We start from the raw sequence: 27875 nt of genomic DNA on the forward strand, positions 1-27875 counted from the left end.
CAGATCATCGGGAATGAACTAAGCCACAGCAGACAGACTCACATAGTGCTCAATAGCAGAAAGTCATGTATTTGAATGATCTCAGCACTTCTCTGTGTGTTCATAAATTGCTTACATGTTTGTGAGAACAGCTGTGAAAGTCCTGAAAATAAGCAATCAGGTATGGAGCTACAGGATGGTAGTGTTGCTGTCCATATTTTTTTATTTATTTCTGCCTTCCAGAAGTCCACTTTTATTTGCTCTCTCTTTAATAGGGGCTTTACAGCAGAGTGCAAATCCACATGTTAAGAACTGAAACGACAAACCTGTGTTTGATAAATTACACCAGCAGAAGTGGTTTAAGTCTTTGCAAGGGCATAGGCCACCAAAATTAAGCTGTGCTTAACTTTTGAATTTTTAAACAGCAGACACTCTTAGCTTTTCTTTAATCACACAACACAGTGATTTGCTGAACTGCAGTGGAAGTTCATACACTGAAATCTGGACGCACCTCATTCACGGGTACCTCAGAAGCTGACGTGCCTCTGCCTCATGACTGACGTGTTGTGTTTTTCTTAAAAACACAACACAACACAGAAAGACTGCAAAGAGTCCAAAGTACTGGAAGGCTTTAGGAGGTGCATTTAGATCACAGCCACAAAAAAAACGTGTACACTGTGATGGTGTAAAACCTGAAATGCCACCATGTGACACAGCATTAGTGTTGTTGAGCTGAAAACATCAGCTGCTCTGGCAGTTGTAGGTTGCAGGCCCTGGAGAATGCACTGAAGTTAAGCAAATAATCTGATTTAATGAATGTGTGTCCCCCTGAAATCTAGAGATACAACAGTTTATTGCTGATCTTTTCCCTCTGGGCAGAAGGCTTTATTTTCATAGAGAGTGAGTACCTAAAGTTTTCATGGTGGCCAGTTGCTATTAGTGAAATGAAAAGTGCAGTTAGGCTGAAAAATCAAATCTGTGGTATCTTGGTTTTCCCTAGTTCACTGATTTTTAATGAGTTAAATAGCCCTTTGGCACTGGAGTTCTTTTGTTTGCTTTATAACCCTATAAATGGACTGCCAAGTCAGATGCCATGTCTTGAATCAATTATCAATAAGCTGTTGTTTGCATGCAAAAATCTGTGTGTTTTTCCTAAAAAGTGTTTCTTTCTGTATTTCAGCTTGTTAGTGACTTATTGGAATTCTGCTTCTACACCTTCCGAGAGTCTCAGGCACTGAAAGTAGAGTTTCCAGCCATGCTGGTGGAAATCATCAGTGACCAGCTACCAAAGGTGGAATCTGGGAATGCCAAGCCCCTGTACTTTCACAGGAAGTGATAGAAAATGTCTTAAATGGAAGAACTTTGCCTTAAGTTTCCCTGTGTTATTCCACACCCATGAAGGACCCAAGAAACCATATTTTAAACATGCTATTTACACTCGTTCAGCAGTCTCTGAATAGTCTAAAATCATAAGAAGGGTTTGGGGAATGGAAAGCAGTTGACTTGGATTTGGCAAGACCTAGATGTTTGGAAACTACCCCATAACCCTAAAACACTTAGAAAATGTTCCTGTTCCTCTGGATGAAAAGCCATATCTAGTCAATAACTCTTTGATTTTGATATTTTAACAGATGGAGTTTTAAATATGCCATGTAGTTTCTGGTATTGTTTGCTTGTTTTAAAAGGGTTCGAGAACTAATGAGAACTTTTTAAAGTTACCCTTGGTTTGCACATAAAACGTAAAGTCAATATGGGGCATTAATATTCTTTTCTTGTAAAAAAAAAACAAACAAAAACTATATATATACACATATATACACACACACAAACCCTAACGTGTAAAGTAATAACAGAACATTTGGTGTGGAATACTCTGTTATCCCCACCTGTGGCATTTGTTATCCCATGTTATCCCACCATAGATGATATACACTGTGTTAAGTGTCCATTTACTATTTAATTAAAAAGGATAAGATGTGAAAAACAAATGCCCTGGTATCGATTTATAGTATCTATTGTGCTGGCTTTACAAATAATTTTTTGCAGTCTTTTGCTGTACTGTACATTGCTGTATGTATAAATTGTGAAGGACCTGAAATAAGGTGTAAGGAACTTTTGTAAATGAGACAAAAAATCTTTAATGGTTAATAGGATGAACGGGAAAGTATTTTTGAAAGAACTCTATTTTGCTGGAGACTATTTAAGTACTATCTTTGTCTAAACAAACAAGGTAATTTTTTTGTAAAGTGAAATGTTCTGCATGCATAATGAACCGTTTACAGTGTATTTAAGAAAGGGAAAGCTGTGCCTTTTTTAGCATCATATCTAATTTACCATCCTACAGTATCTGTTGTAAATAACCACGCTTAACCTTTTCAGTTGTGTTTTAAGCCTTTCTATTTTCCTCTATATTTTTTCTCCCTTTTTGTCTCTCTTGCAAAGCGTATGTGACTTGAGCACATCTTAGAAATCCGTAGGAAACTACACTATGTTGTGTTTGCCACTTTACGGAGGTTTCATTTAACAAGACAAATTACGGTCTCTCTCCAAAGCTTTTGCCAGCCTAATGACCTAGTGAGTTCTTGCCCTCTATTCCCTTTCTCTCTCAGGGGAATGGGGGTGAGCAACGTGTTGAATGATTTTTCTTTTTTTAACTAAGGTTTCCCAGATTGATTGTTTTTTTTTTTTTTCCTTTGAATACTGGATATATGAAACATCTTAAAAGGTCAGATTATTATTTCAGAGAGGGGAGGGCGATTTCTGATTGTGATGAAGGGAACATGCAGATCATTACAGTAAGTATGCCGAAGACGTTTGTACTGGTGAGAGGGATGGTAAGGTATTGATATGGGCAGATTAGCTGAGTAGAATTTTTAGTGACAAACTAAAAAGCATGTACTTTTCTAAGCACTTTTGTAATAACCAGAATACATCTGAGAAGACAAATGTTCACACTACAAGTTCAACTCAGTTGGTCTGATTTTGTCTCAAAACTGTTTTCTCTAGAATAAGACTGCAAAGAAAAGAATTTTTGAGGTGATTTTCACTATGTCACAATTTATAAGCGAATACAAAATTTTGGAGTAGAATAGAGGACAGGTGAACTTTTCTGAGGCACAACTGTTGCTACCATATGCTCATGTTTAAATAGAATAGTTTTTCAGAGTCCTAATCTGTAGTGTTCTCTCTGGGTGCCACTGATATTTTTGAGCCCTAGTGTGTCCCTTGGCCGGTCGGAATGTAGCATTTCTTGTAAATGGTGGTCAAATTAAGAATTCTACACCCTTTCTGAACCCAAATTTTGAGGTGCACTTCGGTGCACTGAAGACAGTCAGCGCTACTTGTCTTTTTAAATGACACCTGCCTTATGCAATGGGTAATCTGTAAAGACTGTATTCAGAGAGGTTTTTTATATATAAATATATACATACATATATTATTTGCATTTTGGAAGTCTAATTCATAGGCAGATCTTTAAATACTGACCTGCACAGCAATATGAAAGCCAAACTTCCAACGTGAGATATACAGCATGCAGACTGGTTGTTTACAGTAAAGACACAGTCATACATCCATCTTTTAATTTACTTTTTTTTAAAAAGTCTAAAATAGAAAATTTCAAAGCCAGGTTCTGGGTGAATACAGTCTGCAGCAGCTTTTTATATTAACAAAGTTACTGCCTCCTTTTCTGTCTCAGAGTAACTTTGCTTGACTAAAATAGCAAAGCCATATTCTACACTTCACTGTTAAATGCCTGTCCCAGTCCAAATTGTTGTCTGTTTTCTCCTATTTTTGTACCTTATTACTTTTAATCTTGGTTTGGTACAATTCATAATTCACAGAAACTTCATATAATTAAACACACTAAATTAGTTTTAAAAAGCAATTTATATCTTTATGCAAAAACGTATGTCTGTCTTTGCAAACAACTGTAAGCAGATTATAATAAATCCTTTACTTTAATCACCTGTTGTTTATGAAACCATTCATTGATTATTATTTTTTGCTAGAGATCATTGAAGTAATAGATACAATTGGATATAGATGTTGTAAGAGGCAGTATTCTCTCATCAAGGACACTTAAGCAGAATAGCCATCACTTTTTTTATCTAAACCTGTGTACAGGAAAAAAAAAAACAAAAACAAAAACAAAAACCAACCCTAGTTTTTAGCTACCGGGAAGTTAGTTACGTTCTTTTGAATTTGTTTAGAATGAAATAGGCATTTGTCTCCTGCAAAATACAAGACAAACTATAACAGCTTTTAGAGGTGGGCTTCTGTTCATTGAGCTAAATTATTTTGTTGTCAGAAGGAACAGGGATATGCAGCAAGAGCATTGTATACACAGTTGAAATGTAAAATAGTGTTAATGTACTGCAGTGGGTATTTCAGGAATACTACACATCGTGCAACTTGAGCAGTTGCACAGAGTAAAATAGAAAAGACTAAAGTTTGCAATATCAAAATCTTATTAAAAAGATACTTTACAATCAATAATGCAAAAAGCTAATTCACAGGGTGGTGTTTTTCACTGACTTGTTTAAACATTTATGAAATTAAACAATTCTACAGTTAATGCACTTTTAATTGTTTATTAAAGATTTGACTTTTTTTAGAGCAATGTTTTCAGCTGGAGGTCAATGACTTGATAAGACAGACAGCAGTTCTGAGGCCAGGAAGCTCAGAGGAATGTTTAAGAATTCTTGGAGTTTAAATAGATTCCTGGATGAAAAATAAAAGCAGCCAGCAGTATGGTGTAAACAGTAAAATCTATGCATAATGATGCATTTATAATTAGGGGTTTGCTTCTGTATGTTTAAAGCTTTTTAAATAAATAGAAAATATTGTTTGGTCTTTATGTTAATGTCTGCAAGTACCTATTTTTCTTTTTTTTATACAAATTGTACAAATATACATGAATTAAACTGGTTTGATTGCAAGTATTTCTTGCATTTTAATCTCAGATAGGTGCTGGTGCATTGCTATCCTTAGAGACAAGCTTCTGCTCATCTAGAAACAATACAGAACCATGGAATGGTTTGGGTTGGAAGGGACCTTAAAAAACCATCTAGTTCCAACTCCGCCAGCCATGGGCAGGGACACCTTCCACTGGACCAGGTTGCTCAGAGCCCCATCCAACCCAGCCTTGAACTCTTCAACATAAAGCAACCTAAAATGCAATGTAACATCTTTCTTCATACATATAGTGTCTTAGTTTCCTCAAGCTCTATTACTTTGGATGATGCAGCACGTCCAAGGGCTTCAGCCAGGGAGCGGCTACTCACACTGTGGAAAAAGGAATGCCCAAGGGTGAGGAATGTGGTTCACTTCACCTGGGTAACTGTGCTTGACAAATGACGTGCTGGCACTGTTATGGGCACAAGCTACATCCCACTAAAACAAACAAACCCAGCAACCTTCAGCAGCCAGACCAGTCTGGCTTCCAGTTCCCCTTAACCTATGGGCTGCTGTACCCCTTGTCCAAAGTTAGAATCTCTCTCCTGGAAAGAGGTATTCCCTATTTTATATATGCAAGGTCTCCCTAGTGACTAATCAAGCTGCCTTCTGAGGGTCAGACCTTTTCTAGTTGTAATTATAGTAAGACAGAAGGGGAAATAAAACTCCTGCTATCCTGGTTTGTTCTCTGCACTGCCTATCTCAAAAATTCAACACCAAGTTCTGCGCAAAGCCAGGTCTGCGCTGTAAGACCACCATTAAATTGCATTTTGTTCTTTTAATAACGAATTACATAAACTTTTTATTGCCGAAAAATCCTTGCACCTGCTTTCTGTTTGCTGAATTGTCAGAAGGAAAGAATAGTAGAGGATCAGCAGAGTTAAGAAAAATTTCCCATATGTTTACAAGCAGATGTATCTGTCATATGCTGTTCTAGAAATAAGACGATGCTATCTCTACTTAAAAACATAACCAAACTTGTAATCTGACCTCAAGCTGGGTAACTGCTTTCTTTCAGGTGTCTTCAGAGACTGGGAGTTTATGATGAGTACAATATTACTAAGGTAGAAAGGAGTGGAAAAAATGCCCTTTCATGTCATAGATTTTCCTAGGTAAAATGTGCCATGTCGTAAGGTTTTTAAGGTGCTCTTACTTTAATTGTAGATGTTGATAGGATGAAGTTTCTGGAGCTTACCTGTGGCTACTGCAAGGACAGATGAGGGCACAGTTGGACTCTGATGTAGAAAACAATGTCCAAGGCACATTCAGTTTAAAAGGTGACGCTCCAGTGAAGACTTTCAGTGAAACCCAGTTTAGCACTGGTGCATTTCCAGTGCTAAAGCCCTCTGTCATAAGCCCTCTGTCAGCAATTTCTCTCTTAAAATTGCAAACCAGGTAAGAATTGTGAAATGGGTTAAGAGAACAAGGAACCAAGCATTGAGGAAGGCAAGTTTCTGCCCAAGTGTCTTCTGTGACACAATTACAGAGGCTCAGCTAGCAAAAGCTGCAAGCAGTATAGCTGGAACACTTATTTTCATTACAGAGCAGATAAATCAGCTAATGAGATTTTTTTTCTTTCATTTCTGATGAAAGACAGCATCAGAAGGAAACCTGCCACGAAGATCAGCTGGGACAGCGCTTAACAACATTCAGCAGCCTGAAAACCCCGGGGCTTTTCACCCAGCAGAGTGAAAATGCTGCCTGGCCAAGGCGCAGGGCTGAGCACTGTCCAGTGACTAACACAGACTATAAATTTCTGCTGATCCCAGCTAGTCAGGAGTCTCAGCTTTTCCATTAATTATTCAGCAAACACATTCGACCTTAATCCCCAGGCTGGGGGATTCAGTCTCGGGCCCCATAGTGATGGCAAGGCCAGCGTCATTTTGCATAAAAAGCACATTTGTTTTCTTGGGTTTGGGTGGTGGTGGGGGTTTTATTCCCTAATTCACACTCTGTAATTTCCAGCCCATGTCCTGTGTTCACTACCAAGCAGTCTTGGCTTTTGCAAACTGACAAGTCCATGCCCCTGTGCACAGTAACCAGCACAGAGGAAGGGAGGGGGAACCCAACCTGAGGATTAAGCTGAACCAGTACCCACAGCTGTGACAGGAGAGCTGTGAGAGGATGGAGTTAGGCCAGACCCACGGAAACGACCACTCCTGCTGCTGGGCCAAAAGAGAAGAAATCGTCAACCAGCTTCCTCCACAATGGACTCCCTGTGCTTCCTGCCCCAAGTTAACAGCATGTTACTCTGCTCCTCCCAAGTCTACCAAGCCACGGAAAAGACAGACAAGAGGCATGTCCTAAGGCCAGCTTCAGGAAAGCAAGCAATCTCAAAGGATGGGAAAGGGGCCTGACTTTCTTAATATGGTTTTTTCATTTTTAGCATCTTTGAATCTCTACTTCCAAGCAGTCAGTACGAGGCATTGTTGGCAGTGCAGTTCAGCAGTGAGGGTGAAGAATGGGCTGCTCAGCTGGACAAGTCTGTACTCAGCCTTAGTATAGCTGGGCTGATGTGGAAACCCACATGGTGGGTAGCAGTTCCCACAACTATATTCCTAACAGGCAGTGTGGTTAGCCTGAAAGCCAGATCTGATCTGGCTCAGCTCACACCACTGCCTTCAGACAATGTTTAGGACGTGAGAAAGTTTGGGTTAGTATTACCTCTGCTCAGCTGTATCATTTCTCAGTAGAAAAGTTTTCTCCTTCTTTGGGCTCTACATGGCCCCAGGAGCAACAGGAGTCTCAAAACATCTCACCTAAAGGCAAAACAGGGTCACAGGACTGGATGGAATAGGCACTAAGTCTTTTATTCCTTGTCTATATATCTACCTTTTTAAACCGCTTCAGTTAAAAGGAAAAAAAAAAAAAAACAAACAACCCAAACACAGAGCTAGAGCTGAGAAATATTGAGAACTTTGGAAGACAGAAGCCAGAACAAGATCAAACATGCACTGCAGGTTTAAAACAACAACAAAACTAATGGAAGCACCTTCCAAAGCTTGTCAGCTTCAAGTTATCAGAGCTTCACTATCTGACAAGCCAGCATACCTCGTTGCCACACCTGTGAGGCCAATACCAAAGGTTTACATTCCCCCTCTTCTTCCAGCATTTTCCACCAACTGGTAGCCATGAAAACTGAGTTTGGCACACAAAAACCATCCTGCTTCCTGAATGACTCCAAGACCACAAATGAGTTGATAAATCTGCAGGCAACAACATGATAAATCTGCAGGCAACAACATGATACCCAGCCAGAACAGTAGAACAGTGCTTTGCCACATGAACAAATATGAGCAAGGAAACCTTCAATCTGGTGCCCTAGGTATTGGTACAACTATTTCCTTAACACTGAGCGAAGGAGCAAATTAAGGAACTTTGTCTCCTTCACAAAAGTCCAAAAGTCATCTCCAGTGCTTGGGTCACTTAGCCACTATGCCAAGACAAGAACTGCCTAAAAGCTGTATGGCAGAGAGTCACTGCTCAATACCAGGAGAATACACCAAATGAAATTCCTCCAAGCAATGAGGGTTAGTGCTGGAGAGCTGTACTGACTTGGCCCACCATTGCTCCATCTGGAGATGATTTGTGTACACTCCAATGGTCTGTGCAGTCTGGGCAAAGGAACAAAATAATACTGTGGAGTTAAATCTTTGGGGGGGGGGAAAGCCATTCCAACCTTAAAGCAGCATTAACCATTAACTGGTTTACTAATCCCATTTGTTAGAAAAACTTGCAAGCTAAGTAAATTACTCAAAATTCACAGAGTCCAATTTAACAAAGAAGTGAGCCTGTATTGTATGTCATCCTGTCATATTTTCCTGCATCCTCTCCACTGCCTCCCAGAGGGTCTTCCTTAAAGGAGAGAAAAATACAAAGATTAGTGATAAATTGCATGTAATGTTTGTTTTTTTTTTAAAACACAAGCTACGTATTTATAGACCACAAGATTTCTGGAAGCTTTTTCTATGACCACAGATAACACTCTCACTACTCAAATAATTCTACAAATTTTGAGGCAGCTATTGAGGATTCCAATACCTTGGTGCATCCATAAGACCTTACAGTTGACAAGAACAGGGAAGGAAGAAAGGCAAGGTCAGTGACCAGCTAGACAGACAGACAACAGATAAAATACAAGATGCCTCCAGGATGCAAAAGCCAGAGATTCTCTTTTCCTTTTGGCTTGAGCTTGCAGAGTTACCTATTTTAAGTGAGGAAAGGTCCCCATTCATTTTGGAGCCTGCTTAAGATTGACTGCAAACAGCTGCCAATAATTATTGCATGTCACAACTTTCAGAAGCAGAGCAAAATATTCTGCAACATAGGAATGACAAGTCAAATAGCAAATAACGTTTTATTTCATTTACAGTGATATTTTTGAGTAGCGAAGAAACCATGACATATAGGAGCCTGTAATAAAAGTTCATGTGTCTTATCTTTATAAAATAAATGAAATCATACACACAACATAAACGAATGTGCTCTTTGAAGACATTTGAAAAATGTCATGTCTTAGTAACTATTATTTTACTTACAAATGTCTGTTCCGTACTGGCTATTCCACTTTGAAATATAATTTAACTGTCAGCATGATAGCCTTTTTTATCCAGCAGTATCTTCCAAACCCAAATTATCATAGAATCATAGAATGGATTGGGTTGGAAGTGACCTTAGAGATCATCTAAATCCAACCCACCTGCCATGAGCAGGGACACTTTCCACCAGACCAGGTTGCTGAGAGCCCCATCCAACCTGGTCTTGAACACTGTCAGGGATGGGGCATCCACAGCTTCTCTGGGCAACCTGTGCCAGTGCCTCACCATCTTCACATTCTTTTAAAAAGGCTGGTTATTGAAGCATAATCTCCAGGACACTAAGTTGAGTCACAGATCAACCAAATACTTGACTTAAAATGCTAATTATTTTGCAAACAAATATACCACTACTGTTCTTTACAATTGAAAAAAAGCACCCTATTAAAAAATTAATCTATTCCTCCATCCCCCTTACTTGTCCCCCCCACTCATTCCAACCCTCAAAGAATCTTTTTTTTTTTTTTTTGTAATTCATATTTGGCAACACAATATCTTTATACAGATTAGGATCTTCAATCCATAGTCCAGCTCTTCATTGATTAAAAGCAGTCACAAAAGTAGAGACAAGTGACTAGAACAAAAATCCATGGATACCATGTACACCTTCTTGGCGTTCAATGCACAAAGCTATAAAAACTGAACATAATTTTGTGGAATAAGTCCTCTCTTGCCATTTAACGTGCCTTCTAGCCATCCTGGTTCTCTGGAAAATTGCACTGCAAAAGAAAAAGAAAAAAAAATTACTGCATCTTTTTATATTGGAATTAGTACTTTTTAGTTTTAGCTCTGTGACACCAGGCAAAGTATCTATAAAAACAACCCATCATCTGCAATGGCCAGTTAAAGAATCTGGCAAGGAAAGATAAAGATGATTATTGACTTAAATACTTCATAATATTCTGCACAGTGTGCATGGTGAAATAGCTTTTAGGTGCAGGAGACTTTCTTAAGGAAATGGTTAATGGAGCTTAGGACAGATTTATAAAAAGAAAATCTGTGCCTTCAGGGAAAAGTCAGGATTCATATAAAAACAGTGGAAAACAATTTCAGTAGGTGGGGCAAAGCATGACAAAGACCTGTCTTGAGCAGCAGGGGTGAATCTGGAATCTCAGAGCCAGAGAAGAATGGCATAGGGCCTTACTTGGCATGAAAAGTAAGCATGAAAAGGATTATAGGGGAAATAGAAATGAGCCAGATTTTGCTCCAAGTATCATCTCTTCAGAATAGAGCTGCTATTGGAAGTGACCAGTGGACAAAATCTGAATCATTCTTCTGGTTAAATCCTCTCTCTGAAATTCAAATACACAGTGCAATTAAAAAAAAACAAACAACCAACTAAGAAAAAGCTTGAAGAGTTCCTTGTTCCTTGTGCCATCCTAAGGGTTTGCCATCAGTGTTGCTGATCCAAAATTTTATGCAAGAGTATCCATTAATCTAAAATAAGAAATATCAGCTTGGACTCTCAATGCCCCACAAGTTACTCTGTGAGCACAGCTAATGAAATCTGACTTCCTATATATTTTTTCATAGAATCATAGAATCAGCTGGGTTGGAAGGGGCCTCTGAGATCATCAAGTCCAACCCTTGATCCAACACTGCCATGGTTGCTAGACCATGGCAATAAGTGCCACATCCAGTGTCATCTTAAAAACCTCCAGGGACAAAGAATCCACCACTTCCCTGGGCAGCCCATTCCAATGCCTGATTATCCTCTCTGTAAAGAATTTCTTCCTAATAACTAACCTAAACCTCCCCTGGCACAGCTTAAGACCATGCCTTCTTGTCTTACTGAGAGCTGCCTGGGAGAAGAGACCAACCCCCACCTGGCTACAACCTCCTTTCAGGGAATTGCAGAGAGTGATGAGGTCTCCCCTGAGCCTCCTCTTCTCCAGGCTGAACAGCCCCAGCTCCCTCAGCCTCTCCTCATAGGACTTGTGCTCCAGTCCCTTCCCCAGCCTTGTTGCTCTTCTCTGGACCTGCTCCAGCACCTCAATGTCCTTCCTGAACTGAGGGGCCCAGAACTGGACACAGCACTCCAGGTGTGGCCTCACCAGCACTGAGTCCAGGGGAAGAATCACTTCCCTGGTCCTGCTGCCACACTGTTCCTGATCCAGGCCAGGATGCCATTGGCCTTCTTGGCCACCTGGGCACACTGCTGGCTCATGTTCAGCTTCCTGTCAAACCAAATTCCAGGTCCCTTTCTTCCTGGCTGCTCTCCAGCCACTCTGTTCCCAGCCTGTAGCACTGCAGGGGGTTGTTGTGGCCAAAGTGCAGGACCTGGCACTTGGCCTTGTTGTACCTCATCCCATTGGAATCAGACCATCTCTCCAGCCTGTTCAGGTCCCTCCAGAGCCCTCCTGCCTTCCAGCTGATTGACACTCCCTCCCAACTTGATGTCATCTGCAAATTTGCTTATGGTGGACTCAATCCCCTCATCTAAATCATTGATAAAGATATTAAACAGAACTGGGCCCAACACTGATCCCTGGGGGCCACCACTAGTGACTGGATCCCAACTGGATGCAGCACCATTCCTGTTTCCACTCCCCCAGTCTACTTGGTTTGCTCCACCTACCTGATGGCAGGAGGGGCAGGGCTTCACCGTCTCCTGCTGAACTTCTTTTGGGGGTGAAAGGGTGTGACTCCACCAGTCCATTTCCCTTTCACTTTCCCTAATGCTTCTTAGCCTCTCTACCTCTTCCTTGAGCTCTGCCACCAGGCACAGCAAATCATTCACCTGCTCGCATCGTACACAGACCCCACTCACACTGTCCCCTGGTACTAACGCCAGGCTCAAACACTCTGTGCAGCCAGAGACCTGAACAGCTGCGGCCGTCTTGGTGTCCTTCTTGGGGTGTTCCGTCTGTGTGAACACACCCCTTGTGATAACAGCAGCACCAATGACTTTTGCTTTTTTGGAAACCATTGCTGGCTTTCGTTGAGTTGTGGGGAGGAAAAAAAAAAAAAGATCACCTGAGAGAGCTGGGAGGTGGCTGTGCCCCGCCTGCTTGCCCTTCCTGCGCTAACTGCTGTCAAAAAGTGCCACGTGAAAAAGTGTCACGTGAAAAAGTGCCACGTGAAAAAGTGCCACGTGAAAAAGTGCCACGTGAAAAAGTGCCACGTGAAAAAGTGCCACGTGAAAAAGTGCCACGTGAAAAAGTGCCACGTGAAAAAGTGCCACGTGAAAAAGTGCCACGTGAAAAAGTGCCACGTGGGGAAAGGTGCCACGTGGGGAAAGGTGCCACGTGGAGGGAAAAATGCCACATGGGGGAAAGTGCCACGTGGGAAAAAAGTGCCACGTGGGAAAAAGTGCCACGTGGGAAAAAGTGCCACATCAAAAGGTGTTTGTCCGCTCCTGTTCACCGCGCTTCGGGTCGCTGGCGCTCCCAGCAGCCATTGAAATCCCTCGTGGATGGGCTGGGTTCCACCCCCTAGTCAGCTGATTTGCCTCGCAGGAGATCTCCAGCAGACCACGTGCAGCTCCAGCAGCCCTTTAAATCCCATTTGACCACATTTGACAGGAAGTTGAAGCACAAGCCACATTTCTTTGGAAAACAGACCAAGAAGTCCTCAAATTCCCTTATAAGATGTCTTATGAGGATATGATACAGGTATCTACCTACCTATGTAACTGCAAAATCCCACACTTTTTAGCAACCTACGATACTCTCTACTGTATTAATTTATCCTCACAGTGCTTCTGAGACAGACAGTATTTAGGGAAGAGATCAGACAAATGCTGAAACATGCTGCCAGCCATGTCAGTACTTTATTTAAAACACATTAACACATTGGGGAATGTGATATTTGTAGCCTTCTACATATCAGGGAAATAACAGCTAAGAGAGAGCAACATGTTAAGTCTCACTTTCAAAAGCATTGTAAGGCTCCTCTAAATTTGAGCACTTAAAAAACATACTTTCCCCTACTTTTTTCCTTGTGTCCTATTATTGTCAGACAGCGAAGCTAGAAGCTTCAGAAACCACACTTTAAACAACAGCTATTCCTCCAACAAACCCAGAAAACAAAACTGCTTTCAAGTGATACTGATAGTTTAGATTCAGAACAGAAGTCTGGGCTTACACTCGTAATGAAAGTGTTCGAGAGAAAGATTCCAAAGGAAAAACACACATAGAAAATTACCTTTTAGGATCTCTGCACACACAGTAACTTACATTACTATTAGTAATTAGCAGGCCCTCCTCTCCCTTTGTCATTTTTATTCCACAATTACAGAGTACACATGCATTTGAAACCGCATTGCTGACACCACCACAAGCCTCCCTCCGGCAGTGGAGCTGTAATTCTGCTCGTTCCAGCAAATGTGCCAGCAGCCAGCCAAACCTCTCCCCGAAGTCTCCCATACCTACTGAGCACATCTGTATTACAGGAAACAAAACTTGAAAAAATGACAGGTCAGGAAGAAAAATAACTAGAAAACCTGAAAGTAGGAAATTTCTACTAGTCCTCTGGAGCTCAACCTCAGTTTATATTAGAAAGAGGATAGATATCACTGGCATGTGAGTGTCTATAAATCAAAGGCCTGTTCAAAATGAGGGAAGCCCTAATCTAAGGGGATCACACTGAAATTTAAATTCACCTAAAATGTACCCAGGGAGGAAATGTTCAGACTATGCTGAATCACTTGACTCTACACAACAGCAAATTTCAAAAAGAAATATTTTCTAAACAAGTTTGATAATAGTAAACTCTGAGACAAATACCATTTTCAGCCCAGAAGATGAGACATAAACGGTACAACTGAGCTCTATGCTTGGGAAATTAAATACCCTCTGTGCACATCCCACAGCTCAGGGTCTCACTTGTTGGCATAAGTTTCTTTTAGACTCAATGAAGACTGAAAAGATAATTATCACTCTGATTACTCCTAAGATCACCATTTTTTAGAGATCAGTCTTTATTTAAAAAAAAACCACACTAAAAAGTAATTCCTAATATTCAGCAGCTGTGGTGACACGTCAGGTAAGATTTCTGCCCCCCGTTCAAATCACCATATGCAAGAAGGGTTAAGGATACCTACGTACATCACTGACTTCTTATGCAGGTACATGATACTAATCAGGATGCCATCCAAGTGTCAAGCTGCTTTAAGCTCCAGTGATCCTGTTTTCTTTGCTAATCCATTTCCAAAGTATTGGGTACAAGAGCACGCGTTCATTTAAAATCAAAACCACTTAACCACACACAGAAAAAAGAAAAGCCATTTTTCTATCGTGCACAGCTCTTCTTAAACCCAGGACACAGGCTATTTCTGAAAAAATACCCTGCTCAAGAGAAGATGTTCCATAGTGTCCCCTTTCTGTCATTTCTTCTCAGTCAACAACGATTACAGTTCTTAGCACTTTCTCAGGCCTGCATCATATAAAAATACCTTGCTGCAGAAACTACACATTTGGCCTTAAAACTACAACTCGTTACTAGACCAGTCATCCCATGGGAATAAGTCTTAAGTCAGCTATGGACAGGAGGAGTGGATACTTGTAGTATAAAAGGTACAGAGCAGAGAATTAAAAATTAAGTATTCTCAGCAAGGTTTAATGAGTGTATAGCAAGACTGAACAACAAGACCAATTATAGAAACACCACTAAAAGCTATCACCTCCTAGGACAGTGGAAATAGCAGCAAAGTTGAAAGCTCAGAGTGGGACATTGGCTTCCTCAGTAGTCTCACTATAGTGGAGGCAAAGGGTAGAGAAGGAAGTTGTCTGACCATCAGTATTACAAGCAAGTGCTCTGGAACAATCACTCAACTCAAATGGGAAAAAAAAACTCTACAGGCTTGCAACTTGTAACGAGATCTTTAAGTAAAAGCTTTTCCGATTTCACCTAATCAAGAAACGCAATAAAATCAACTTGGCATTTGCAGCACTTCTTATTTTTCTGTATGCTCCATAGGAAATAGCTTTCATATTGCCAATGTTACAATTATCTAACTGCAAATACATAAAAGTTGCAAACAGCAGTTCACAAAGACCCAATGCTACAAGCAGACCTCGCTCTGCTTTGGCAGCTCAAACATTTCACAGCTCTCAAGCACACATGACAGCAAGACTCATCTCCACAGCACTATTAGTTCATTGTCTAGGTGCCACTAACTTCAGCAAGATCAATTCAGACACTGATTCACACTTGATTTCCCCATCTTTGTGGAAACTAGCAATTTTGGGAAGAAATCTAACATGCAGGGTGCCTGGCACAAGAAGATCTCCCTTTCTGAAGGACTATTTTGCCAATCAGAGCAATAACCCCAAAAAACTACATAAATGAGGATTCACATTCTGAGAACAACAGAAATCTCACTGCTAAAACCACAACAGCACCAGAATTCAATTCCATAGAACTCAATCACACTGGCCAAGTTTTCATTAGGAAATTAAATTAAAAAGACAATATATGTTTGCAAGCCTTCTGTGTTTAGAAATCCCTCTGGGTTTTTCAAACAATCCCTATGGATAAAGCTGCTTGGAGAAATACAGAAACATTTAGCATGCTTAGGGTTAGCATAGAATTTGGAATTTCAGAACTTGCTGTTTCCCTTAATTATGCTGTGAGAAGCAGAATTATCTTGTGGACAGGACAGAGGGCTGGGAGTCAGGGGATCTTCTTCCTGACCTGCCGAAAATTTACTGTGTGCCCACAAATAAAACAGTCTGCCCATAAGGGTTCAGGCTTGTGAACAAAAGCAAACACACTGATACACCATGACAAACTAGTGAAGGTGGAATTCAGCTTACAGACTTCCCAAGTGTCTATTACAGCTGGTGGAGATCTAGTCAGTACGATGAATGGAGTGTCTAAAGAATAACTTGGCTCACTCTAAAGCAGTAAATGGTTGGTCAAGCTGAGTTCCTGCAATACAAGTTAGTGACCTGTGTCACCAACATAAAACCTCACCAATCTGTGAGACTTGGGGTCTTTCTCCTGAAATGATTCCCACCCACCCGACAGCTGAACATGTCCAACAGTCTTGCACACACACCAACTACAAGGTAAAATGCATCAGGTGTAACATCTTCCACTTTAACATTTCTCTCCTGAAGATCACTGCTTCCACAACTATTATTGCAGGAGCAAAGTCAGACTGGTTAAGGTCAAACTACCTTCAGTGACATGTAAAAACTTCTAGCAATGTCAGTAGGGATTTGGTATTGCTCATCTGGTACTTGTTATTGGTGAAGGAATTGTAACTTTCAGCAGCAGTTTGAGATAACTACCTCCAAAAGGCATGGACTTCTCTGAAAAGGAGAACATCTGTCCACAGCCTGTACACCCACAGTTTCTCCAGATGTAAAATGAAGATAATTAATTCACATGAATGTTTCCAAGTGCTTTGAAATCCACAGACAAAAGGTACACAAAGAAGTAGCTCTATCCTCATTTTTTACCTCAGGAAAAGAACAATTTGCACGTACAAGGAAATACAGTATTTTGGGAGCACCACTTCTCTTTGAATGAATCCTTCATTTGTCAGTACCATGAAGACAGACAGTCCAGAAGCCACAGCATCAATTAGAGGGCAGAGAGTGCCTTGGAGTCAAAACTAGGGACATTAACTAAGCCTGGCACTTTGTTACACTAGGAGAGATAGAGGGGGATGACAACGGCCATGTGAACATGGCTTTTTGTGTTCCTTTTATACTTGGTAGGAATGATGGGTGCCCCACTTTTCCTGAGGAAAAAAACATTTTCTCAGTTTTCCTCATACTTCCTCTCCCCTAAAACCTGATTTTAAAAATTGTAAAAAGCCTTGATAAGAGCTATCTTGACAAGCTTTCAGGAAGCCTTCCTGCTAGCAATACTGCCAAGGAATTTTTGTTGTGTAAACACCATTTACTCTATCTAAAACACTTCTCCCGAGTGAAATTCCCATTTACTGAATTTTAAGCAGTCTCTTTCAAGAACCAGAAATTTAATAACACTTGGCTCCAAGGCTGGCAAAATTTCAATGCCAGGCAGTCTGATTATTCTTTCCATGGTTATTGGGAATATCTGCCTCAACAACAACAGAAATATACAGCCAGCATATGTCTCTCTCAATCTCAGATCATACTCTGCTTCTTCCCATATGTGCCCTTATCCAGCTGCAAACTCTTCAAGCTTTGCCTCTAACCACTTGAATTATATTGTTATGTGCTGTCAATAATACAGCCTGTAACAACTGGGAAAGAAAAATATTGGCACAGCCTAAGGCAAATTGAATTGAAGATTTTAAAAAAAAAAATACAGTGGATATTGTTCAGATTACATTATTCATTTTCTTACACAATTCAATTAAATAGAAAACTTTGCCTTTTCTTTTTAACTTACCAGATGGTGCCTTAGCATTTATATTCTATGTCACTAATGGAAAGACTGTGGAATTCAGGGTAGCACAATGTACATGCACTAGTGAAAACTCCTGAACATGAAAATGCTAAGATTCTATACAGATTCCTATCAGGTGACATAAAGTTGAATTTAAAATATTAGCAAATCTAACCTTGGAAGAGTGAGACAAACAGATTTTTTTTCTCATTTAGAAACAGGAAATGGCGATGGGAGCAAAGGTTAAACCCTTACCTTCTTGCACCAACATTACCAACATTACATTTAGCAGCTATGACAGATGCAAGACTGTACTTCACTAAATGCCATTATCCTGTCTGAGGCTAGAGCAGCCAGAAGGACTCATCCAGAGTAAGGACAGGTAAGAGAGAACCACTGCAATCAACATCCATGGACCAAGAGACACAGACCAAGAAGAACAGGGAAGGGAAAAAAAAAAGAAACAAAGCAGAAAAGACAGGTAAGAAAAAGGAAAAAAATTCAATAACCAAATAGTGAGAGGTGAAAGAAACAGGATTAGAAAAGTGAGACATGCAGGGTGGAGAAGGGAGAGATGGATAAAACCCTCACTAATGGAAGCAGCACTTTTTAGTAGACATTAATTTAACAGTTACTTTAATGGTTGATACTAGCTGTATGTCAACTTGATTGATGCGTTGTCACTTTGATAGTTAAGGTTATTGGTAGAGCTGCAGAATTGATGTATTATTACTTTAATTCTTCATTTGGGGGCTTTATTAGGGCATATGGGAATTTAAATTGAGTAACTAAAGAACCTGAATTGATTCACTGGAATCTGATTCCAGCATAGACACAAGGGTGCCTAGTACAAAAAGAAACAGAGGTTTCAAGTGTGGAGACTGGTCTGCACTCTGCACGAGAATAACTTTTCATATTGACAGAGCCATCCATGACATAATCTATTGGGAACCATGTGAAATGACCATGAACTTATTACATACATCCAGTTGCTGCCTTATTACTTTCATGCTCTCCCTCTTTATTCTGCCAATCCACAGCCTACCCAATCACAGCAGGGTGAGAGCCCTGCAGGGCAAGGACAACACCTATAAAATAACCAAGATACAGTGGAACAAATCAAAACAAATGTATTTAAGGAAACGTGATCTTTGCCATTGGAAATCTGCAATTAGGTTTTCAAAATGCAATCCGTCCAACCTTTTCTCAAGCTTCCAACCTTACTTGTAGGATGAGCTGGAAAAAGAGTCTTACAGTTGAAATAGTTTTCAGCACATGCCAGAGTCAAATTCCATACTTGTTCTCGGACAATCCAACTCTCCAGTTGAAAAACTCAACTGAGGCTGTAATGCAACAAATCACAGTAGCTTTGCCACCACTTCTAGAGATCTCATTACACAAGAAGAGAATCCTGGCATTGCTCTCACACAAAACAACTGTTTCTTGAAAGAATTTCTTATCCCATGCCAACACAACAGGTGTGCAACCCTAGATGTTCTGCATCAGAAATGCCTCTCCTAGACATCAAATATTTTCCACCATGCACTTGATTTTTCTTTCCTGTACACAGTTTTATGTCTGCTGAAGATCCCTATCAGTCATGTTTTTAAAAACTTAAATTAAAATAGCTGGTGTTAAGAACTTCAAAAAGAGCAATCACTTAGCTAATTCATCTTTAAAAGGTTTCCCACCTAACTTGATTCAGACATGATTTGCCTGCAAGGCAGCTCTAATAGGAAACATCAAGAATGATTTTGTAAAGTGTGTGCTAGTAGGGAACAATCTAGTGGGCAGCCCAGACCACTTTATGCTGCAAAAAAATCAGAACTGGAGCCTGGACCAGGCTTGCTACTTACTTGTCTGGGAGGAGGCAGAGGACAAGATTGTCCTATGCTCTGCCTGCTTTAAAATAAGCATCACAAAAAAGGGGAAGGAAATATCTATGCCTGTGCAATGTTTTCACTGTTGTTATACACACTAAAAAAATAAGATTTTTGCTGAGCTTCCCATTTGTTTCATCTTGTGAAACAAATTAGGAACATCCTATTGGAGTTGAAAAGATTTTCACTTACGAGAAAAACTTTCCCCCCACACACTTTTGATCCAGTGCTAAGAGTTAACAGGGTGCATTTTGGGAAATATAAGAAATACTTAGTTAGCTTTTTAATGCCTGCAGGTTGATGTTTTCCATCTGTGTACACTTTTTCCCTGCTGGATGTAAACTGGAAATTTGGAATACTCCTTCACTGGGCATGCAACGAAAGATTATCACATAGTATTTGAATGACTGGGCAGTACCTCCCCTACGTGTGTTTGGTCATGCTGTATTAAATACCTCTTTCCCTCTGGAAATCACATATCAGATTTCTGACCTGATAGCAAACTAAAAGCTGACAACGGATGAGAAGAGTCAGCACTGCAGAATTTCCAGATTTTTTAAAGATCAAGATGACTCTTACTGGCCCCCTGCCTCTAGAATGAAAAACTGAAATACTAAACTCAGAAGGTCCTTAGGGACAGAATTCTCAGATCACTTTGAATTCCCCAGTCTGCACCAAACTTGGATGAGTATTTGGCCAAATCTAAGAGTCTTCTGGTTTTCAGTATGAATGTAATTTTTTACCAAGTTCTTCCAATTAACAGCAGTCGTACCCTGCTGCTGCTAAGAACTAATTTCTGCTTAGAATTATTATTAAACTGCATTAAAGTAACAAGAATTTCTGAATTTGTCCAGCTCATGTTGAGCCATTCCATACTATCTGTTTCTTATATTAGGAATTTCCTTGTGAGAAGAAGAAACTGTAACATTGCCTTCAGCATCTTCAGAGTTTGTATTAAAGTAGGCATAAGGTTTAAAACCTAAAACTTTTCCTTTGAGTTTGAAGTGCCTGTGAAGTTACTGAAGGATAGATACATGGAAGCTCACTAAGCAACACAGTCTTGAGCAGAGGAACCACTCTCCAGGTGTTCATATGTAATGCTATATTTGGGTCCGTAGAAATCTTTAAACACAGGTCTTCATTCTGCACCTCAGTGAATATTCCTTTTTCTACAAGTACATACACACACTAACACAAACCTTGACCCAAACAGCAAGCACTGTCTTTTCTCTCCAGTGTTCACTTGATTTACCTAGCACTCTGATTGAAAATCCTTAAATAGTTATTTTTAATTTAAATGAAACCCCACATGTTATTTTACAACAGTAGTTCACATTTTAAAAAACACATTTTCATAGGCCAAGATGTTCTCTTCTATTACTGAATAACCTTTTTTTGGTACAACACATTCAAATGATGCTGAAAAATTCAACCAATTGAAAGCTCACCCAAAATCAAAAGCATTGCCTCACAGAGCTAAGGATATGTTAAATAGCTTCCTCACACCAGAAAACATCTCCATCACCAACTGTGTGCCATCAGTAACATTGGCAGAATAGCACTCAGACTTGTATTTTTATCCAAAGCCATTTTAGCAGTTTTGTCAATTTGTTTTTCATTGCTTTATATTTACTGAAGCAGTACTTACCATCCTCAAATATTGCTCCTATCTGAAATGACAATTCAGAGCTGTGTTCTGCTTCACATGGATAAACTGCTCTTGCTTTTCGGTGGGCAGCACTGAAAAATGAAATTATGAATTACGGCGACTTTTTGCTATTATGAAGACACTCTCTCAACCATTCTCTTTCCATTCATATTTGAATATGATTGAAAGTTTAAACACAATTTCACATGCATCCTTAAAGGCTTGTAATACATACACACAGCCAAAGCCAAAGCTTCACACCTTACTGCTGGTATTTCTGAATATCATACTCCTAACTTCATGCACACTTATTTTTATGACAAACTAGACTTTCAACTGCAGTTAAAATTTTTTTAAGTGTTAATCAGCAAAGAAATCAATAGTAAGCAAAGCATATGATACTTAATTTACAGACTAATCATCGTTATATCTTCTGAAACATTTTTTCATGAATCTTGCACTTCAGCTTTTCACCATCACTGCTCAGAATGCACATTTTATGTTTGTTTACAATACAACATTACTAGTCTACCAAAGATGGTGTTTTTTCTTAAATTCCTCAAGATTTCTAACATCTCAGGCAGTCTTGTAGAGGTGTTCTCAGGATGCTCAGTAATAAGCCCTCAATATGAATTTCTCCACAGTACTCATTTTCTCGAAGTACCATAAGCAGAGATCTTTGAATATGTAAATATTATTGGCATGGCTTAATTAATCATGCCTTTGCAAACTGACAGTCTGCTGCTGCCCAATAATGCTGTGTTTAGACACAGCACCCACACTATTAAATCATCTTTTGTTGAGCCCAGGCAACAACAACAACTACACAGTAGGAAAGATTCTTCCTGCCCCAAGGAACTTGCAGTCAAACAGACAATGCAGTTGTGGTGCAAAATGCAACCAGTACTGAGAAATGGGATTTTTGCTACAAAGTGTTGGGAATAAATTGTGAATACATCCAACTACTTGAATTAGAAAAGAAAATATTATTAATAAATAAAAATATTTTCCTTCAAATATTACGAAGGGAAAAGCTGAGATGGTGAAGACCTTCAAAGGAAAAATTGAGAATACTTCAAAAGATGGACAAAAACATGGAAGGAAGCAGAAACAGGATGGAAGGAAAGCAGGACAAAAGCGTGAAAGAAAAGAATGAAACAACAGAAAAAGGTAAAAACAAAGGAAAGTTTCAGAGGCAAGTAGGTTAGAAAGAGAAACTTACATCTGACAAACGTGGCTACAGAAAAGAAAGAATCTGTATTTTAAAAGACACTAAGAGAAACACTGTGGGAGAGAGACACTATGAACTGCCCACCCTGCTTGTAGTGACCAGCAAGCCACTGGCTCAATCTGTCTGCCTTCTACCAAGGAAGGTGTTCAAAGGAAAAGTAAGACAGACAGTGATTTTATTCTGTCAATATTGCTAACACTGCATTTCCTGATTTGAGATAATCATTCACATAACACAGGAGACGTGCATTAGCTATTTTTAAAAACATACAGAAAAAGGAGGTAAATAAATAGCCAGCAAAAGTTGTAGTGTACACCGTACCTTTCCACTGCTCTCTCACTCCCAGTGGCAGGGTTGGGGAAGAAGAAAGTGGATAGTGCAGTATTTGTGGCAGCTGGGTTAGCAGATGGAACATTCATCCACGAGACCATCGATGGGCGGCTTTGACCGGGGCTAAGAGGAAATACATTCAAGGCAGAATTAATAATGTGAATAAAACTTATTATTTTACCAAAATGTTTGAATCTTTATAACTAGACAACTCGTTAGACCTTCAAATTCAAACCCAAAAATATTGTCGAGTTGATTTTGCAGAAATGGCCACCGTATGATTCTGCATTTCCTCCTTGAAGACCTTCCTCCTACATTCCCTACATCCTAAGCTAAGACAAATTACCTGAGAGGTATGACATAAGCAATAAAAAGGCAAAATTCCCCATTCCTTATCTAATAAAGACAGATACAGTGAAACTGCATGTAGCAGGCTATTATTTGAGCTGCCACTTTGCCTTCACAAGTTTTGACGAATCTATTTAAAAACCTTCTCAGTGCTATACTAAGGCTGGGAAGATTTCTAACGAGGCTGCAGCTATTACAACACTGGGATCACAATGCTGGCTCTGGATTGAGATCTCATTCTCATAGCTGGGTAAATACTGCCTCAGTGGCTGCCCTCACCAACATGCTGCTCAAATAGGCATTAACTTAATGGCTGAGCACACAGTTGCTCTTCTGGAGGAGAAGAAATAGCAGCCAAAATTAAAACTTTTCTTAGTCGCTGAAAAACACACAAAGTCATCCCTAACATAAAGGAGGCTCCTAATTTCCCTAAAGAACTAAAACGTTTCAGGGTTGCACGGACAAAACAACAAACAGTCCAAACATTTAATGGCAGTATATCTTTGGAGCAAAGAGTTGGACTTCAAGCAGTTTCTAAGCAGAAACAGAATTAAAATCATTCACAAACAGCATTCAGGCAGGAATCATCACTCAGAAGTACTGACTTCACAATACAGTGCTTATGAGTTCGTCTTATTCCAATATTAACCTCTCAGATAACATAAATCTGCAAAATACCACCAAAGTCTAGGAATTCAGTCAAGATTTTTGTGGAGGTCTAAATTCACACCTAATCAAGGTGGATTGACTGAAAGCAAAAAAGGGATCAACAATCACCCTAGTTATAACTGTAAATGATTAAAAGAAAGCAGGAAACCTAATTCAGATAGCTGATTTTAATCTGCTATTAAAATTATTAAAATTAAATATCTGGGATATTTGTTGGTTTGCATAATGTGGTTTATAATCAAATTCAACTTTCACAAACTGTTTCTCCTAGCTAATATATCTCATAGTCATTCTAGCAATTGCATATTTAGCAGACATTAATTTTGATCGTTAATTTTTAAATTTAGTACATTGTAAAGTGGTGAATGTCACATTCCTTACTTAACAAGACAATAGCTTTTCCTTTGGATCTGTGTCAGGAAGCATTTGGATGAAAACTGGAATTCACAGCGTATGAAACAGCATTCTACAGTTAATGCCCCTAATAAAAATGAAACTTCAGTGTGCTGAGATCACAACCAGAAGGGTTTATCAAAACATGCTCTGCTTTTAAAAATTATCAGATTTACCAAGTAAAGAAAGGAATCATAAGTATTAAGCTGAATGATGAGCTGGATTATGCTGACTATAACCATATTTCATGCTTAACTTTGGGAAGAGAATGAGTAGTCTTCTTTACTGCATGTGAATCTTCCACTACACAATTTTTTACATTTTCCAATAATGACATACCTTTGAAGAACAGCACCTACATAATTTAGGGTTTTTTGCTTTTACTTGAACTTGTTCTCTTCCTCCCATTTTTATAATAATTGAAAAATTTTCCTCAGATAAAACAAAATCCTTCTGCTAAAAGTGACCTCATTCAGAGACAAAAACGAAAAAATGAAAAACCAGCATTTGTATCCTTTTCTCTAAATAATGAGGACAAAAAAATTCTCAGTGGTACTGTAAATTTTATAAAGTTAGCCAGAAAGCAAATTATTTCTTCACCATTCACCACACCTAATGTATACATGCAGAATTAATTTTAACTCAGTCGGTGAACTTAAGACAGAAGTTTTTCAAAAGTGAATTTAAAAAAAAAGTATCCTACTTGAATAGGCTAAACTATTCTATGTAAAACAACTCTGAGACTTAAAGGAAAAATATTTTCCTTGTGTTCCTATTTATTAAATTCAAATTGATTAAATTCAAACAGAAGGGGGTTTGGAATGAGATGGACTTTAAGTTCCCTTCCAAGCCATTCGATGATTCTGTGATTAAGATTGGTGTCAGACTCATTTCTGAAACCTGTGAAGCTATAGAAAATAGGAGAATAATATTCCAAGCATATCACCACCAGAGTATTAAAATATCTCTAATGCAAACTAATCACCATTCAAGAATATTCCACCAAGTGGCCTTCTCGTGCCTACCTCAGATGTATGCTGTTTGATTTTCAGCAAGTGAATATTAAATCTTCCACTTAATAAATGTTTCATTGCTACATGCATCACTTTAATCTATGCAATTTACTTGATTGTCTCTAGAAAAACAAAAAACACCTGCACCTAAGATACAGAATTAACAACTTCAAAGATACTCAGAATAGAGAAGACACAAAAGGAACTCTCCAACCCAGGAAAGCAGTGGTCATTCATAAGAATACTTGTAATAAATAACAGATGGTTTCTTGCTGAGACTTGGAGAGGAAAGAAAAAAAAAAACCACAAAAGAAAAGGTGTGCAAGTAAAGGAACAGAAGATGAAATAAAATCTTCAGATCCATGTCATGGCATGTTTATTTCTCAAGTTACAGAGACTCAACAAGAAGTGTTATCTATCAACAAGTAAGACTACACTGTCCTGTACCAGACAGCATTATACAAAAGCATGTTAAAACTGGCAGGTTTTCTACAAATTCTGAGCCACTCCAACAGTTCTAGTGGAAAAACACTCCAGAAGTGCAGGTACGTGGAGTGCCAGGCTGTTCCCTTCCCCACTTTTTTGATGAATTCCCTTAATACATTTCAGCTGTAGGGAAAGCACTGCAGCACGGCTCCTGAATTCGCCTGCCACTTTAGGCTCCTGGTTACCCAGCAAGAGATCATACCCTAGGAGCCAGCAGGGAAACAAAAAAAACCCCTCTTTTCAACAGCAATAGATTCACCATATTAAGAAGGGGGAAAAATTTATAGCTTTAACTACTAAGCACATTCTAGAATTTATGGGTTTGGTTTTGTTCTTTTTTATTTACTGTACTTGGCTATCTCAGGAACCACTTAATTTTGTTGTTAAAACAGAAGGTTTTACTCAATAAGAAAAATAATTTCCAATGTTGTGGTGTGTAAGCAAGAAACTGGCTAGATTTTACTGTTTTTTCCTTGAAAATATTCTTGTGATAGCAAGACTATCCTGCTATAAAGCTTTGCACACCTTGTTTATCAAGATGACGACATATTAGAAAGTATTGCACACCTTATCATAGAGCATCTCAACTTTAAGAAGGTATCTTGAAGAAATCCTTTCTCCCAAAGGCTAAAATGAAGGAAATGCATTTTCCTGAGGGTAGGGAAAAAAGAAAAAAAAAACAGCCTCACATAACCATCTCTGTCTGAGGAAAAAAATGTTATTGTCTAGCATACTGAGCATTGGGAAAAGGGAGGAGGGGGAATAGCTTTACTGAAAATAAGCTAGAGATTTTGCACTGATACTCAGAAACAAACTCCTGAAAACAAGATTTTATTGGATGTTTATCTTGCTGGTTCCTAAGGTAACACAGCTAAAGAGCAGTCTCTTATCTTGAGAGCAAGGCAGAGACTCTGAAAAGAATCTACATGGCAACTCCTGAGGGGAAAAAAAAAAAAAAGAAGAGTTGTTTCATAGACAAGTTTGGCAGCCCCATGGCTGTCGTATCACAGCGTCTGGCTGACAAACTCAGTGAAGGTGTTCTTGAAAGATTTCATTGTAAGACAACAGCGTATATGAAAAGGTTCAGCTATTTCTGATTCAATATGCAACTCAGTACTGTCCACCACCAGATCTTCCTGCAAGTTAAGAACCCCTATGCCTTGGTGAGCGGGGAGGAGAAAAATACACGGGCAAAATTCTAGAAATGGTCGTAGCTGCAGAAAAGCTGGAGGCAAAATAGAAGGACGGAATTTCCTCAGCTTTGTTCCCCCTGAAAAGAAACTCTATCCTCAAAATTTAAAGTATGTGACATGCACACAACATTCCAGAACCCTCATTTATACAGAACACATCAGTCAGCAATGAAATAGAGGTTTTGTTAAACTTGGATTGTGAAGTCTCAGTGAAGCAGCTAACACATTAGTGAAATGATCTTTCACGCCAGTCTGGTAAATCCAAAGCTAATGCCTACAGCAGCTGTCCTAAGTTAAAGCATTTTTAAATGATAATGCAGACAAAGCAAAAGTGAAGTATGTACATCTATAAGCTTATGGCACACCGCTGTTTCCTTTAAGGAAAAAAAAAAAAAAGAAGGGGCTGTGTTCACTGGAATCATGCAAAGAAAATAAAAGAAAAAGAGAGGAGAAAAAAAAACCACAAATGACAGAACTTTAGCTCATCACAGTGGTTGCATCCACATCATCCCCTGCCCTGAGCACACACACAACTTATCCTGTGCTCACACAGCAGTGCTGCTGTCAAGCCCAGTGGAAGACAAGGAGATGGCAAGGACTATTTTGTATGAACCACATGACTAAGTTACATTATGCCTGTTTCAAAGGAGCTGCAAAATGAGGGCTCTTGCTCTGCTTGCATAATAATAGGGTACAAAAAGAAGTGCCTGCTCCGCTAAACTGGCTCCCAAACTGCTGAGTCACCGAAGAGGTGGTAGTTGAAACAAAAACAAACTGCAAAATAAGCACAATGACCGAACAGCTGTTAAAGCACCTTCTTTTAATA

General features: G+C 39.3%; 2 protein-coding genes across 9 annotated transcripts in view; one reads left to right on the forward strand and one right to left on the reverse strand.

Moving 5' to 3' along the window:
* NR3C2 (nuclear receptor subfamily 3 group C member 2) overlaps positions 1 to 4919 on the forward strand; it is a 205641-nt gene extending 200722 nt beyond the window's left edge. For 6 of the 7 annotated variants that reach the window (XM_051790912.1, XM_051790914.1, XM_051790911.1 and 3 more), the window contains one exon: positions 1160 to 4919. In XM_051790912.1, the coding sequence (XP_051646872.1) occupies positions 1160 to 1315 (156 nt within the window). In that variant the 3' untranslated portion in view covers positions 1316 to 4919. The remainder of the gene's footprint in view (positions 1 to 1159) is intronic. The other variant, XM_051790913.1, reaches the window with a different exon arrangement.
* ARHGAP10 (Rho GTPase activating protein 10) overlaps positions 2653 to 27875 on the reverse strand; it is a 154080-nt gene continuing 128857 nt past the window's right edge. For both annotated transcript variants that reach the window (XM_051790926.1, XM_051790925.1), the window contains 3 exons: positions 22939 to 23070; positions 21387 to 21478; positions 2653 to 10249 (listed from right to left, as the gene is read on the reverse strand). In XM_051790926.1, coding sequence (XP_051646886.1) covers positions 10161 to 10249; positions 21387 to 21478; positions 22939 to 23070 — 313 coding nt within the window. In that variant the 3' untranslated portion in view covers positions 2653 to 10160. The remainder of the gene's footprint in view (positions 10250 to 21386; positions 21479 to 22938; positions 23071 to 27875) is intronic.

The sequence above is a fragment of the Manacus candei genome, unplaced genomic scaffold, assembly GCF_025592945.1.
Source record: "Manacus candei isolate 608988 ecotype Guabito, Panama unplaced genomic scaffold, ASM2559294v1 h1tg000028l, whole genome shotgun sequence".
Lineage (NCBI taxonomy): Eukaryota > Metazoa > Chordata > Aves > Passeriformes > Pipridae > Manacus > Manacus candei.